Source organism: Rhinoraja longicauda, chromosome 20 (genome assembly GCF_053455715.1).
Source record: "Rhinoraja longicauda isolate Sanriku21f chromosome 20, sRhiLon1.1, whole genome shotgun sequence".
Taxonomy (NCBI): Eukaryota; Metazoa; Chordata; class Chondrichthyes; order Rajiformes; family Arhynchobatidae; genus Rhinoraja; species Rhinoraja longicauda.
In genome coordinates, this window is record NC_135972.1 from 29704239 (window position 1) to 29719106 (window position 14868).

General features: G+C 41.3%; 1 protein-coding gene across 2 annotated transcripts in view; it reads right to left on the reverse strand.

The window, feature by feature from the left end:
• zfc3h1 (zinc finger C3H1-type containing) overlaps positions 1 to 8918 on the reverse strand; it is a 46591-nt gene extending 37673 nt beyond the window's left edge. For both annotated transcript variants that reach the window (XM_078417337.1, XM_078417336.1), the window contains exons 1-4: positions 8364 to 8918; positions 2689 to 3093; positions 2537 to 2604; positions 2197 to 2425 (exon numbers count right to left, since the gene is read on the reverse strand). In XM_078417337.1, coding sequence (XP_078273463.1) covers positions 2197 to 2425; positions 2537 to 2604; positions 2689 to 3093; positions 8364 to 8859 — 1198 coding nt within the window. In that variant the 5' untranslated portion in view covers positions 8860 to 8918. The remainder of the gene's footprint in view (positions 1 to 2196; positions 2426 to 2536; positions 2605 to 2688; positions 3094 to 8363) is intronic.
• Between the last annotated feature and the right edge of the window lie 5950 nt (positions 8919 to 14868).

Sequence of the window (14868 nt, forward strand, 5' to 3'; positions counted from 1 at the left end):
GTTCTGGTTTAAAATGAGGTTTGATTAATTTTATCTCACTTCCCTCTTCAACTTTCAAGAAAGAATTATCACTCTAATTATCACATTTGCTATAATAATGTCAGAATTACTTTACTCAGCCCTCCTAGCAACAACTGAAATTTCCTAAATTTCACAAATAAACCCTATTGATTTTGTGACAATGATGCATTATTCCTTTCACCTTATATTTCAGAACAGCCATTGATGTTGACTACTCAATCCTCCTCCAAAGCATCACTGTCCCAATCAATCAGTTTCCATTCAATCCTTACCAAGAAAATGTAAATCAGGATACCTTCTATGGATTATTATTGTGCTTGTTTGCTGGCACCACCACTTCTCAAGCCTGCCGACATCCTTCTCCCAAACCATGCCCATGTCACATCCCACTTTTCCAATGCCCACCTATCGCATCTGAATTATGCTAACGATGCCACCTAAAACACACGCACCTCATTTTTTTCCAACTTTGGGTTCATATACAGCCATCTGCAGCCATGCCTTTAGACGTCCACATTCTGAAATGCGCTTCACGACTGTTTGTTATTTCATCCCTTTTGAACGTTTTCAAATACCATCTACTCGGCCAAATATTTTTACATACCTCACCTATTATCTCAAATAGTGACCAACTAGAGTTTAAATTGTATAAATATATCAAAAGAAACTTTCTTCTATGATGAAATGTGCAACATACACTCACTGACAATCCATTTTTTTCCCATCTCAAACAACAACTTTAGAGTTAACAAGACCATAAGACATAGGAGCTGAATTAGGCCATTGAGCTCATCGATTCTACTCCACCATTCAATCATAAGGAGTAGAATTAGGCCATTAGGCCCATCAGGTCTACTCTGCCATTGAATCATGGCTAATCTCTCCCTCCTAACCCCATTCTCTTGCCTTCTCCCCATAACCTGACACCCATATTAATCAAAATATCTATCTCTACCTTAAATATATCCACTGACTTTGCCTCCACAGCCTTCCGTGCCAAATACCACAGATTCGCCATTCTCTGACTAAAGAAATTCCTCATCTCCTTCCTAAAAGAACATCCTTTAATTGAAGTTACCTCTAGTCCTAGACTCTCCCACTAGTGGAAACATCCTCTCTACATCCACTCTATTCAAGCCAATAATGGCTGATCTATTTTTCACTCAACCCCATTCGCCTGCCTTATTCCTGCAACTTTTGACACCTTCATTAATCAAGAATCTATCAATCTCTGCTTTAAAAATCCCCAATAACGACCTCCACAGCAGTTTGTGCAATAAATTCCAGATTCATCACCCACTGGCTAACAAAATTCCTCATCTCTATTCTGAAGGTATGTTCTGAGGCTGTGTCTACTGGTTCTAGACTCTCCCAATACTGGAAAAATCCTTTCCACGTCCACTCCATCTAGGACTTTCATTATCCGGTAGGTTTCAATGACATCCTCCTGTCATCCTTCTGAACTCCAGTGAGTACAGGCCCAGAGCCTTCAAACGCTCCTCTTGCATTCATGCCCAGCATCATTCTCATAAATCTCATCTGGACCCTCTCCCAAGCCTTCCTCAGGTATGGGGCTATACTAACTGTGCTAGTAACTTGCCTCCAACACCATGGACTCCTATCTGGTTTAGCAACCTCAGGTGTGGCACCTTATCAAAGGTTTTCAGAATATTAAAGTAAACAACATCTACTGACTATCCTAATTGTTACCTCTTGTAAACTCCACCAGATTTGTCAGGAAAATCCCCTCTCCCCTAACAAGACCATGCAGACTTTGGCCTAATTCACCATGTGCTTCCGAGTACCCTGAAACCAAATCCTCAATAATGGCCAATGTTACTAACCCCAGAAGTCAGACTAACTGGACAATAATTTCCTTCCTTTTGCCTCGCTCCCTTCTTCCAGTGGAGTCACATTGGAGATTCTCCGGACCATTCCTGACTTTAGTGATTCTTGAAAGATTACTACTAATGCCTTTACAATCTCAACAGCTACCTCTTTCAGAACCCTGGGATGCAGTCCATCTGGTCCAGGTGACTTATCCACCTTCAGACCTCTCAGCTTCCCAAGCACCTTCTCCTCAGTAATAGCGACTGCATTCACTTCTGCTCCCGGACTCTTGAATTTCTGGCACATTGCTGGTGTCTTCCACGGTTTTGTAAATTTGTATGCTACCTGTATTAAGAGTTTTCTTGACTGCATGTGTTTTGGGGCTGCTCCTAATCTTCTGCTGAGAGATTCTTGGCTTAGTAAGCTTCTCCTTGCTCTCCTTCATTACACATTGTTCCTTTTGTTGCCACTTTTTACTTGCAGACTGTAATGCAAGTAGCCGCAACTGGAGTTCTGACAGCTCATCTTCCTCCTTCCCCTCCCGTTCCTCATCATCTTCCTCCATTTTGGCATCCTGCAGAAATTATAGTCAGTTTCCTTAGAACATATTATATCTCGTCTCCAGAATTATTCAATAATAGTTTCAATTATAATTATTTTTTATACAAATATATTGTTCAGTTACCTTAAAGGTAGATTCTATTGACAACTTCTTATTATTTGAAGAATGCTCTGAATCTTTACAATCAGCACCTGAAAGAAAATATCAAAAAAAACATTATTCAATTATAATGCTTATCTTACAGAACTAATTTCAAAATATTATATTCTACATACCTTGTTTTCCTGTTACAGGCTCAAAAGGCTCCACATTATTGTCTTTAATCATGTTGATTTGATCCATTTCAGCTGGAGTAGGTAGTTTATTTCTAATGGGTTTTATTTCAAATGATTGAAAAGCTTTCACCTGAGATTTCTCCGTGGAAGATTCCAAGCTCTCATTGTTCTTTTCAATACTGTTTGTGTCAATACTGGCATCCCCAGAAACAACTCCTGCTTCCTCTTCCAACACGTTTTCTCCCTTATTATTTTGAGACATCTTCTCTTCTCTATTAAGGCATTCCAGTTCCAGCTGAATCTCCTTGTACTTCCTAAGCAGATCTTCAAATGTTTCTTCCATGTCTTCTTCATTTCTGTGGTAATAAACTGGTCTTCTTGACAGTGAACGGCCAAAATTTTTTGCTGATTTAAACATTAAGGAAAATTAACTTGTTCAGTGTACTTACTCCCAGTTAACTCCATAATTGGATCACATTTAGCCAGAATTCTATGTTGCACACAAAATGTTAAAATGCACATACTGTAAAAGTGAAACACATTTTCATCATCATCTAAAAAACCTTCCAAAGAAGATCTAAAGGAGTGACTGACAGCGAGCTGGTTGCCAGGGCTCTGGTCCTGTGAATGACAGTGATTAAGACTTCTTGATGTTATTTTTGCAGGGTGGAAAACATTTGCTTTGCTCAATTGTTTGGTTGCATAGGCAAAAAAAGGAAAGGCCCACTTTTTACTGCTTTTCTATTGAGAAGGCAATTTTAAAACTGTTGGAAGAGTGAAATCAATTACAATGTGAAGCCTAATTGGACTAACCCTTTACTTTGAGACTAGTTCTTGACTTCTCAGTTAAAATCGTTTTTGTCATATCCACCCTGCAAGGTCCATGAGGATTTTGCATGTTGCAGTGAGGTCACGTTATTCCTCTGAATTTATAGAAACATAGAAAATAGGTGCAAAAGTAGGCCATTCAGCCCTTTGAACCAGCACTTCCATTCAATATATGTACCCTGTTTCTGCTTTCTCCCCATATCCCTTGATTCCATTAGCCCCAAGAGCTATATCTAACTCTCTCTTGAATACATCCAGTAAATTGGCCTTCACTGCCTCTGTAGCAGAGAATTCCAGATTTAAAACTCTCTGGGTGAAAAAGTTTTTCCTCATTTCAGTCCTAAATGGCCTACCCTCTATTCTTAAACTGTGATCCCTGGTTCTGGACTCCCCCAACATTGGGAACATTTCCCCTACATCTAGCCTATCCAATCCCTTAACAATTTTGTATGTTGCTATAAGATTCCCTCTCATCCTAAATTTCACTGAATACAAGCCCAGTTGATCCATTCTTTCTTCATTTGTCAGTCCTGCCATCCCGGAAATTAACCTGGTGAACCTACGCTGCACTCCCTCAATAGCAAGAATCTTTAATCAGAAGACCAAAACTGCACACAATACTCCAGGTGTGGTCTCACCAGGGTTCTGCACAACTGCAGTCGGATCTCCTTGCTCCTATACTCAAATCCTCTTGCCATGAATGCCAACATGCCATTTTCTGAGAATAAAGGCTCAGCCTACTTGCGTGACAACTAGAAAACATTGGAGTGCTACAAGAATCAATGCTGGGCCTAAATGCTTACATAATAAAGCTCAACAGTCAGTATCAATGGAGAGATAAATGGAGTGAACACTTAAGGCCAAAAACACTCCATAAGAACTAGAAAAAGGTCAGTATCAGATTGAGAAACCATTTTGTTGCTTTCCTAGTTCTCATGAAGGACCATGCCAGAGCTGTTACCAGACTCGAGGGTTTCCAGCATTTACTGTTTTTATCTCAGATTCCTTTCCCTTTCCGACTTTAGATCTGACTTCGATGAAGAGACTGCATTCAAGTTGCAAATCATACAAAGACAGGTGGATTGGCATAATGTGAGACATTCAAAGAACCTATAAAAGGATAATGGGACAGAAAATTGGCGGGTAAGATCAGAAAACCTGAAATCATCCACATTGAGGCCAGCACCACAACTAGAGTTCAATAGTGACCTTCAAAACTGCCTGTGGGAGTTCGCATATTTTCCACATAAAATTGTGGGTTGCTCCCACATCTCAGACATGTGGGTGGAATCTGGGGGAGCGGATAGAATTAAGAGGGAATAAAATGGGATTTGTGGTTTGATTCCATGCTGTGTGACACCAAGAAAAAAACTTTTTAAAAAAAAACATGGAATCAGAATAATAAATGCTGCTGTACCAAATGATTGGGAGTCCTAGTACATCAACACAATGTTAGCATGCAGAAATAGCAACTAATAAGGATGGTAAATTGAATTGAAGTTCTTCTTGTAAGGGAATAGAGAATAAAAGTAGGGATTTTCTTATTGCCTACACTTTCAGTCTCCATATTTAACCAAATACGTTCTTGCGTTCATTGACAAAGTGTTGATATGAAGAAAGGTTGGGCCTATGGTCTGTGCAGTGTAGCAGAATGAAAGCTAATCATATATATAGAAATAAAATTCGAGGAATGTCGAGTGGATGTTTCGCCTAGTGAGTATATAGAACCATGTGCCCAATTTCAGAGAAAGGGCTCATCCATTTCAGATGGAGACATTTTTTCACCTAAGGGTCAAAAAATGTCCGAACACTCCGAAAGAGATCTGCAGTGGAAGAGTAGATGAAAATGTGCACACAGATAGATAAATGGAATGTGGATTATGCGAGAGAGCAGCAAAGTGTGAAGACAAGCAAAAACCAAAGTGCTGCAGGAATGTCAGTTTGAAGGATCCCAACCCCAAATGTCACTTGACCATTTCCTCCACAGATACTGCTTTTGATTCACTGAGTTCCTCTAGCACTGTGTTTTGCTCAAGATTCGAGCATCTGCAGTTGCTTGTGTCTCCAGTGTGAATGCAAGATTTGATCAGCATTAACCTTGTAGAATGACAGACTTGCGATAGCAATGTGTTATTTTCTCTTGTGTTGCAGTCTGGCAGATCTCCGTTACACTCCCTTTAGGTCCTATATAATTGTCGTAAGACATCTTCACACTTGCATGCAAATTCTCTTGCAATAAAAGCCACCTTACAGAGTCTTGTGCACAAGGACAGTCAGGTCCTTTTGAACAACAATTTCCAATTGCTAACCATTAAAAAAGTAGTTCCGTGGTGACAAGGTTGCACACAGAAGGCAAATCTGGAAGGTGAGATCACAATGAATTCAATTGAGCTTGCCAATTAGGAACACAAATAGCTAAGTAGAAGCAGTCAGAGGCTGGCAGTTTGAGGGCTGTTATTTCAGGTTGGACAGTTGTGACCAGTGGTATGCCACAGGGATTAGTGCTCGTGTCACTGTTGCTTGCTATTTACATTAATGATTTGGATGAGAAGGCTATTAACTTGGTAACGTAATGGACTGTGAAGGTGGTTATCAAATAGTGCAATCGGATCCAGATAAAAATGTTACATGGTCTCCTCAGCTGAATCTTTAAAAAAAGATTGGGGAAACCCAAATCATGGATACAGATTACAGAAGTCGTATATCATTCTTTTCAACTGCAAATAGAAGCCTAGCCTATTAATCTGGCTTAATGTAACAGACTTGTCATTCTAGATATATCCTCCATTAGATTCAAAATAGTGTGTGATCGACTTAAAAGAGATATCTTACCTATAACAAATACTAGATACTTGAAACGTGAAATACCGTGTTTGAAATACTAAATTGGTCAGACAGTATCAATTAAGAGAGTTATAGAGCCAATGTTTCAAGTTGACCTGCTCAATATCTTATTTTTAAGCAATTGTCCTAGAAATTTAAATTAGCCTCCTTCAATCTACAACTCAGTGGTTTAATTACTTGGGACTGAATGTTTAGGAATAATGCAAATAGAAAGAAACCATTTTGCTGGAAATATCATTTAAAAAATGAAAAGTATTCACCACACTCAACTATGCCATTTTAAATAGTCACATGTTTATGTGTCATTAAAAAATGGAGGAATTCAGAAGCTTGCACAGCATTTGCAGGGGGGGGGGATTGCTGATACTTCAGATCAAAACGCTGCATCAGTACAGAGTGGAGAGGATAGATAGATTTTAGATTTAGAGATACATCGCAGAAACAGGCCCTTCGGCCCACCGGGTCCACGCCGCCAAGCGATCCCCGCACATTAACACTATCCTACACCCACTAGGGACAAATTTTTTTAAACATTTGCCCAGCCAATTAACCTACAAACCTGTACGTCTTTGGAGTGTGTGAGGAAACCGAAGATCTCGGAGAAAACCCACGCAGGTCACGGGGATAACGTACAAACTCTGTACAGTACAGCACCCGTAGTCAGGATCGAACCCGAGTCTCCGGCGCTGCATTCGCTGTAAGGCAGCAACTCTACCGCTGTGCCACCGTGCCGCCCTTATAGACAATATAAAGAGGAGAGGGGCAGTGGTGAGATTGGAGATTGAGGTGATGGGAAGATCGATGAGTGGCAAAAGATGACAGGCAGATTGAGCCAGGTGGGGCTGGTGTGGGGGAGTTGGAAGATAGGGTTAGGCAGATGATAAAGGCAGACAAAGAGCTAAGTAGATTACTTACAATTGGAAAATTCAATGATCATAATATTGGGTTGAGACAACCCAGGAAGAATATACGGTGGCATTCTAATAATTTGTATTAGGTCTCTCCCTGATACTGGAGAAGATAGAGATAGACAAGTCAGCGTGGGAATAGAAAGAGAAATTTAAATGACATGCAACTGGGAGCTCTGGACGGCCATTGCGGACAGAGTGCAGGTTCTCTACCAATCAGTCGCCTGGTCTTCACTTGTCTCACTGATGTAAAAGACAGAACTTTGGGAGCACCGAATAAATACCATAGGGAGCACAACAATATTACATGCAAGTATTTCCACACTTGGTCCATTGTAAAATGTATTTAAAGGAATTCAGGTTACAATCCAACATTGAATTATTTGTTACGTCTGGAGCTGCAACATGAAGAAATTTGGTGACAATTTTTAAACAAGAGAAATAGTGAGTCATGAAATAATATGACATAGATTATCTGGACAGTCCAAATGTCATGCAATGGTATGCAAATTAAATCCTTAGTTACAATTTGTGGTGCCCCAAATATTACAGGGAACAATCTGTTAACTATGAATGGGAAAATTAGAGAGCTGTGATGTATGTTCAGCCAACTGGTTCCAATCTCGTTATTTAGCAATAGTTGCCAATCCAGTTATTCTAAAATCAAAAAATCGAAGTTGTAAATTTACCTTTAGTTTCCAGGAAGTCATGGGTCTACGTAATATTGAAAGTGAATCATTGCATGTTAGGTAATGCTGGAAAACTATGTATCATCATGACATGTTTTATCATTAAGAATGATAATAAATTATCATCAAGAATTATAGATTACTATCCATTACTTATTCAAAACTAACTAATAACTCAAATGCTCAGGTTTAGAAAGAATCGAGGGACTCGCGTAACTATACATCCGCTATTCTCATTTTCTGGTACAACAGTTGAATGCTCGTGTCACCGTATTAAGTATTAAGTAAGCAATAGGTATTCCCCCCCTCGTGATATATAGCCGAATGAGTCACTGGCAATAGGGGGTAGATGCAGTTAACCGCCCACGCAGGGCAAGGACGGTAAAGGCGAGATAAGTAAGGATACGTTTTCTAGGCGGGGAATCCCTGCGGACATTGCCGCCGCCGAAGTTGGGCCCAGGACCCTGCCCAGGCCTCCCTCCTCTCTTGCAGCCCCGGGGCCCGGGGCATCCTCTGCCCCAGCGGCCGCGGTTCGAGCCTTCCCGAAAACGGAAGCGGCCGAAGGTGCCGTGACTTCTCTCCCAGAAGTTGGAGCGGGGCGAGTCGCCGAGCAGGGCGGGCGGCGGCAGCAGGGGCTTCTGCTGCTGCCCGAAGCCGCGGTACTGCTCCTTCGGCCGGTAGGCCAGGCCGTTGCTGGAGGCCAGTGGCTGGCCGCCGCTGTGGCGAGAGCTGGGGGGTCGGTGCGGCTTCGGGCCCGAGCCGCCGCCGGGCCTGGGCCGCTGAGGGGAGAAGGGGACGAGCCGCGATCCCTGGTAGGGGCTGTCGTCGTTGTCATCGTCTATCTCGCCGTCCTCCAGTTCGCCCTCCTCCTTGGGCGACGGCTGCTCGGCCGCCGGCTCCATGGCGTCGCCTCTCGTCTCGCCAGCAGTCAGAGCTAGGGCCAGGGCCCGGCTACGTCACACACGGCGGAAGCAGAACTGACGACAGCGCCGCCGCCGCTGCTGCTGTAATCAATGTGACGGAGAAGGAGAAGCACCACCCACCCACGCTGTTACTCCAGCAGCTTGTGCCTCTCGTGGAAGCAAACGATGCTTCGATATTGGAAAGATTGGATGTTTTGGATATTGGATTGATGCCACTTTGTTTTAGTTGGTGTTTAAAAAAAAAAGAGGCACATAGTGCTGGAGTAACTCAGTGCAAGGGAAGGCCATTTTAAAACTGTCTCGAAGGGCCAAATGGCCTCCTCCTGCACCTATTTTCTATGTTTCCAAGTCAGGCAATATATCTGGAGAACATGGATGGAAGGAATGGGTGACGTTTCGGGTCTCAGACATTTCCTATTTAACATCCCCTGTCTATATGTATTGTATTGCACTGTATCATATTGTACTGCACTGTCACTCCCTGTCTATATGTTTTGCATTTGTATTGCACTATGGCCCTCTGATTCGTCCCATTCGTTGTATGATCTGTAAGGAATGGAATGACAAATAAACTAAACTAACTAATATTGATGTTGCAGGTTTCTTGAAGGGTGTGATAAAAATACATTGTCTCCTCTGGAGGGCATCAAAGATCTGAATAGTCTCAGCAAGAAACTATTTCTTCTTACCCGTTCAGATCGAATAACTGTGAAATTAGCAGCAAGAAATGAGAATGGGGTGTGAATCAACTGTCAAATCAGGAAAACAACAACCAAAGAAAGAGACAGGAAAATTGGAAAGATACTGAGAAAAGTACAAAACTGAATGAAACAAAACTATCAAGTATTTTAAACATTTTAAAGTAAAATCTGAAGGATTTATGGCCAAAGATAACTACTGGGAGAATTCAGTTGGTCAAGCAGTATTTGTGGAAGCAAAGGGATGATCAGTGTGTTAGGTCAAGACCCTGCATCAGAATGAAGGTCAAGACCCTGCATCAGCCATTAAACTTACCAATTATAGGGCCAATTATCAGAGCCAGAATTGTAAATAATTAACATTGGAAACTACAAAAGCAAATAATTTGACAACCTCTGTGGCATGTTTACACCACATCATTTCTAATTTAGAAGTGTTTTTCCTTACCATACTTTTAGGGCATACAGCAGGTACCTGTTCTGAATTGATTGAAAAATACAGCATGGAAATACAGTGCTCTCCATAATGTTTGGGCCAAAGACCCATCATTTATTTATTTGTCTCTGTACTCCACAATTTGAGATTTGTAATAGAAAAAATCACATGTGGTTAAAGTGCACCTTGACAGATTTTAATAAAGGCCATTTTTATACATTTTGGTTTCACCAGGTAGAAATTACCGCAGTGTTTATACATAGTCCCCCCATTTTGAGGGCACCGTAATGTTTGGGACACAGCAATGTCATGTAAATGAAAGTAGTTATGTTTAGTATTTTGTTGCATGTCCTTTGCATGCAATGACTGCTTGAAGTCTGTGATTCATGGACATCACCTGTTGCTCGGTGACTTCTCTGGTGATGCTCTGCCAGGCCTGTATTGCAGCCATCTTTGGCTTATGCTTGTTTTGGGGGCTAGTCCCCTTCAATTTTCTCTTTAGCATATAAAAGGCATGCTCAATTGGGTTCAGATCGGGTGATTGACTTGGCCACAAGAATTTACCATTTTTTAGCTTTGAAAAACTCCTTTCATGCTTTAGCAGTATGTTTGGGATCATTGTCTTGCTGTAGAATGAACTGCCAGCCAATGAGTTTTGAGGCATTTGTTTTAACTTGAACAGATAGGATGTGTCTTCAGAATTCATTATGCTACTACCATCAACAGTTTTATCATCAATGAGGGTTAGTGAGCCAGTACCTTCAGCAGCCATACATGCCCAGGCCATAACATCCCCACCATCGTGTTTCACAGATGAGGTGATATGCTTTGGATCTTGGGCAGTTCCTTCTCTCCTCCATACTTTGCTCTTGTCATCACTCTGATATAAGTTAATCTTCATCTCATCTGTCCACAAGACCTTTTTCCAGAACTTTTGCTCTTTTAAGTACTTCTTCGCAAATTGTAACCTGGCCATCCTATTTTTGCGGCTAACCAGTGATTTGCATCTTGCAGTGTAGCCTCTGTATTTCTGTTCATTAAGTCTTCTGCGGACAGTGGTCATTGACAAATCCACACCTGACACCTGAAGGGTGTTTCTGATTTGTAGGACAGGTGTTTGGGGATTTTACTTTTTATTGAGAGAATTCTTCTGTCATCAGCTGTGGAGGCTTTCCTTGGCCTGACAGTCCCTTTGCGATTGGTAAGCACACCAGTGCTCTCTTTCTTCTTAATGATGTTCCAAACAGTTGATTTTGGTAAGCCGAAGGTTTGGCTGATGTCTCTAACAGTTTTATTCTTGATTCTCAGTCTCATAATGGCTTCTTTGACTTTCATTGGCACAACTTTGGTCCTCATGTTGATAAATAGCAATAAAAGTTTCCAAAGGTGATAGAAAGACTGGAGGAAAGACTAGGTGCTGAGAACTCTCATATAGCTGCCTTAAGGAGGCAATTAAACACACCTGAGCAATTACAAATGCCTGTAATTACATGTTTCCCAAACACTATGGTGCCATGAAATGGGGGGACTATGTATAAACATAGCTGTAATTTCTACATGATGAAACCAAAATTTATAAAAGTGGCCTTTAATAAAATCTAACAATGTGCACTTTAACCACATGTGATATTTTTTTCTATTACAAATCTCAAATTGTGCAGTACAGAGGCAAATAAATAAAAGATGGGTCTTTGTCCCAAACGTTATGGAGGGCACTGCAGATGCTGGAAATTTGCAGCTAGTCAGGCATTCCATGGATAGAAAGGTAATATTGCTGGGCAATTACGCCTCAATTTCATCTTGAAATCAGAGTGTCACAGACAGACAGTGCTTCAGGTTTTAAATGTACTTGCTTTATTTACAATTTACGTCACATTTGGAGCATAAAATGCACGATTTAGCAGCATTACCTTCCTTATATTCTGCATCCAAATGCTTCTTTGCTTCTGCCTTCCATTTTGTAAGTTTGGATGAGCTAACAAAAAAAGTTAGCAATGCAGAAAAGAAACTGAAGTTGGCAACTGTGAGGATGATTCCAACAAGCAGAGCTGCAATAAAATGTGTAAAGAAGCAGTATTATTCCCCATACAAACAAATTTACTTTCACCAAGGAACACTACTGTAAAATGTCGATGGCGAATCTTGACAGGCCTATAATTATCAAGAAGGATAACGGCTAAAAGATAGATAGATAATCTTGGAAAATTCACATCCTGTTACAGTTCATTGAATCATTGCCACTGTAAATAATTGCTCTTCTGAACATGTCAATTTCTATTTTCTTTCATCCATAAGATGCACGATACTCCACTGTAAAATTTGGTCATACAAAACATCTAAATTGATATCTAACAACATTCCTCTTTGTTATCGCATCCATTGCTCACGCACACCCTCACTTCCAAAAAATTTGACCCTAACATACGTATTTCATGATGAAAGAGATGCACTGTTAATTCTTAAGCATTCAAAATACTTGGATAAAATTTACACCATGAAAACCAATTATTCTGAATTTTTAAAAAAATGTGCGAACATTGTTGCTTTGACGAAATAATGAGTGAAGAATTGTCACTGTTTGCCAGTTCTTGCTCTCAAATTTAAGATTAATATAGAAGAATGAGCTATTTCGAGATAGATACCTTATCAAAAATACTCATAGGTTATTGAATAGCTGGGACATTAATGAAGTAGGGCAAGTAATAAAGTCTGCAATTGTACAAAAAAAAATCAATATGCGGGACGAAATGATGTCCTGTTTTACACAATTGTCTCAGTCTTCAATTTCTCAATGAAGGGAAAGAGAACAGGGATAAAACATTCATTCCCTCAGGCCACAATGTAATCATGGGAGCCTACTAAGAAAAATAAAATGTAAACAAATAGATTAAATCACTGTAGGTTGTTCAACCCACCGATGTCTCATTCACTCTCAACACACTCGGGGCAATTTACAAAGGTCGATTAACTCACAAATGGGATGTGGGGGGGGGGGGGGGGGGGGGGGGGGGGGGGGGGGAAACCAGAGCACCTGGAGGAAATCCACTTCACAGGGAAAACAAGCAAACTTGGCACAAACAGCACTCCAAGGCAGAATCTAACCTGGGTCTCTGGTGCTGTGAGGCAGCAGCTCTACCAGCTGCTCCACTGTGCGCCTTAGCTGCCCTGATGTGTCCTGGATTCTAGAGGAGTTGCCTGAGTGACGGTACAGTCCGACAGTGCACTTTGAGAGCCTCTCTTCTGGAAGGGTTGAGGGCCACCATTGTTCTGCTACTAGTTTAGTAGTTAAAGACTGTATGGAATTGAATGATTTTGATAATTTACAAAGCATTAAAATGAAGCAAATATCAAAACATTTTTAAAGTTATTAATATATTTGGAAATAATAAAAGAAATAAATTTTCATATTTAAATATTTTAATTTTAAAGGAAAGCCATTTACCTTCCTCTTCACTTATATCCAAAGGCTGCAGTCTGAAGAAGGGTTCTGACCCAAAACGTCACCTATTATTTTTCTCCATGGATGCTGCCTGACACCCTAGTACCACCTGTCTGCGTTTGGCCCATATCCCTCGAAACCCGTCCGATCCATGTACCTGTCTAATTGTTTCTTAAATGTTGTGATATTCCCTGCCTCAACTTCCTCCTCTGGCATCTCGTTCCATACACCCACCACCCTTTGTGTGAAAAAGATACCCCTCGGGTTCCTATGAAATATTTTTCCACTCACCTTAAACCTATATCCTCTGGTCCTTGATTCCTTTACTCTGGGCAAGAGACACTGTGCGTCCACCTGATCTATTCCTCCCATGATTTTATAATACCACTCTGGAGAACATGGATAGGCGACTTTTCAGCTGGGGACACTCCTGTCTGCCTGAACCACTGAGTTCCTCCAGCAGTTTGTGTTTGGCTTTGCAGTCCTTGGTGCCTACCTTTCATTACACCGCTGGGCCGGGGGCCTTTAGGAAGGAGATGAGAAGGAATTTCTTTCATCAGAGGGTGGGGAATCTGTGGAATTCTTTGCCACCGAAGACTGTGGAAGCCAAGTCAATGGATATTTTTAAGGTAGAGATAGATTCTTGATTAGTGTGGGTGCCAGGGGTAATGGGGAGAAGGCAGGAGAATGGGGTTAGGAAGAAGAGATAGATCAGCCATGAATGATAGACACAAAAAGCTGGAGCAACTCAACGGGACAGGGTCTCTGGATAGAATGGGTGACGTTTCGGGTCCTGAAAGAGTTAATGGCTATTAACTTTGCATGATGGGATGCTTGGCCATTGTCTGCAAACCTGCTTGAATGCTTTTGGGGCGTCTATATTGTTGAAAGTGGAGGAATGCTAATTGCTCATAAGGATGTGTCTGGTAGCTGAAACTTACAATCCCTGGAAACCACAGAAATAATAAAATGGTAGAATGAATGAACAGGATGAGCCTGAACTTTGGGTCCTGATAGCTGATGTTTGCAAAATTGCATCAGGCAGGATACATAGAAACATAGAAAATAGGTGCAGGAGTAGGCCATTCGGCCCTTCGAGCCTGCACCGCCATTCAATATGATCATGGCTGATCATCCAACTCAGTATCCCATACCTGCCTTCTCTCCATACCCCCTGATCCCTTTAGCCACAAGGGCCACATCTAACTCCCTCTTAAATATAGCCAATGAACTGGCCTCAACTACCTTCTGTGGCAGAGAATTCCACAGATTCACCACTCCCTGTGTGAAAAAAAACGTTCTCATCTCGGTCCTAAAAGACTTCCCCCTTATCCTTAAACTGTGACCCCTTGTTCTGGACTTCCCCAACATCGGGAACAATCTTCCTGCATCTAGCCTGTCCAACCCCTTAAGAA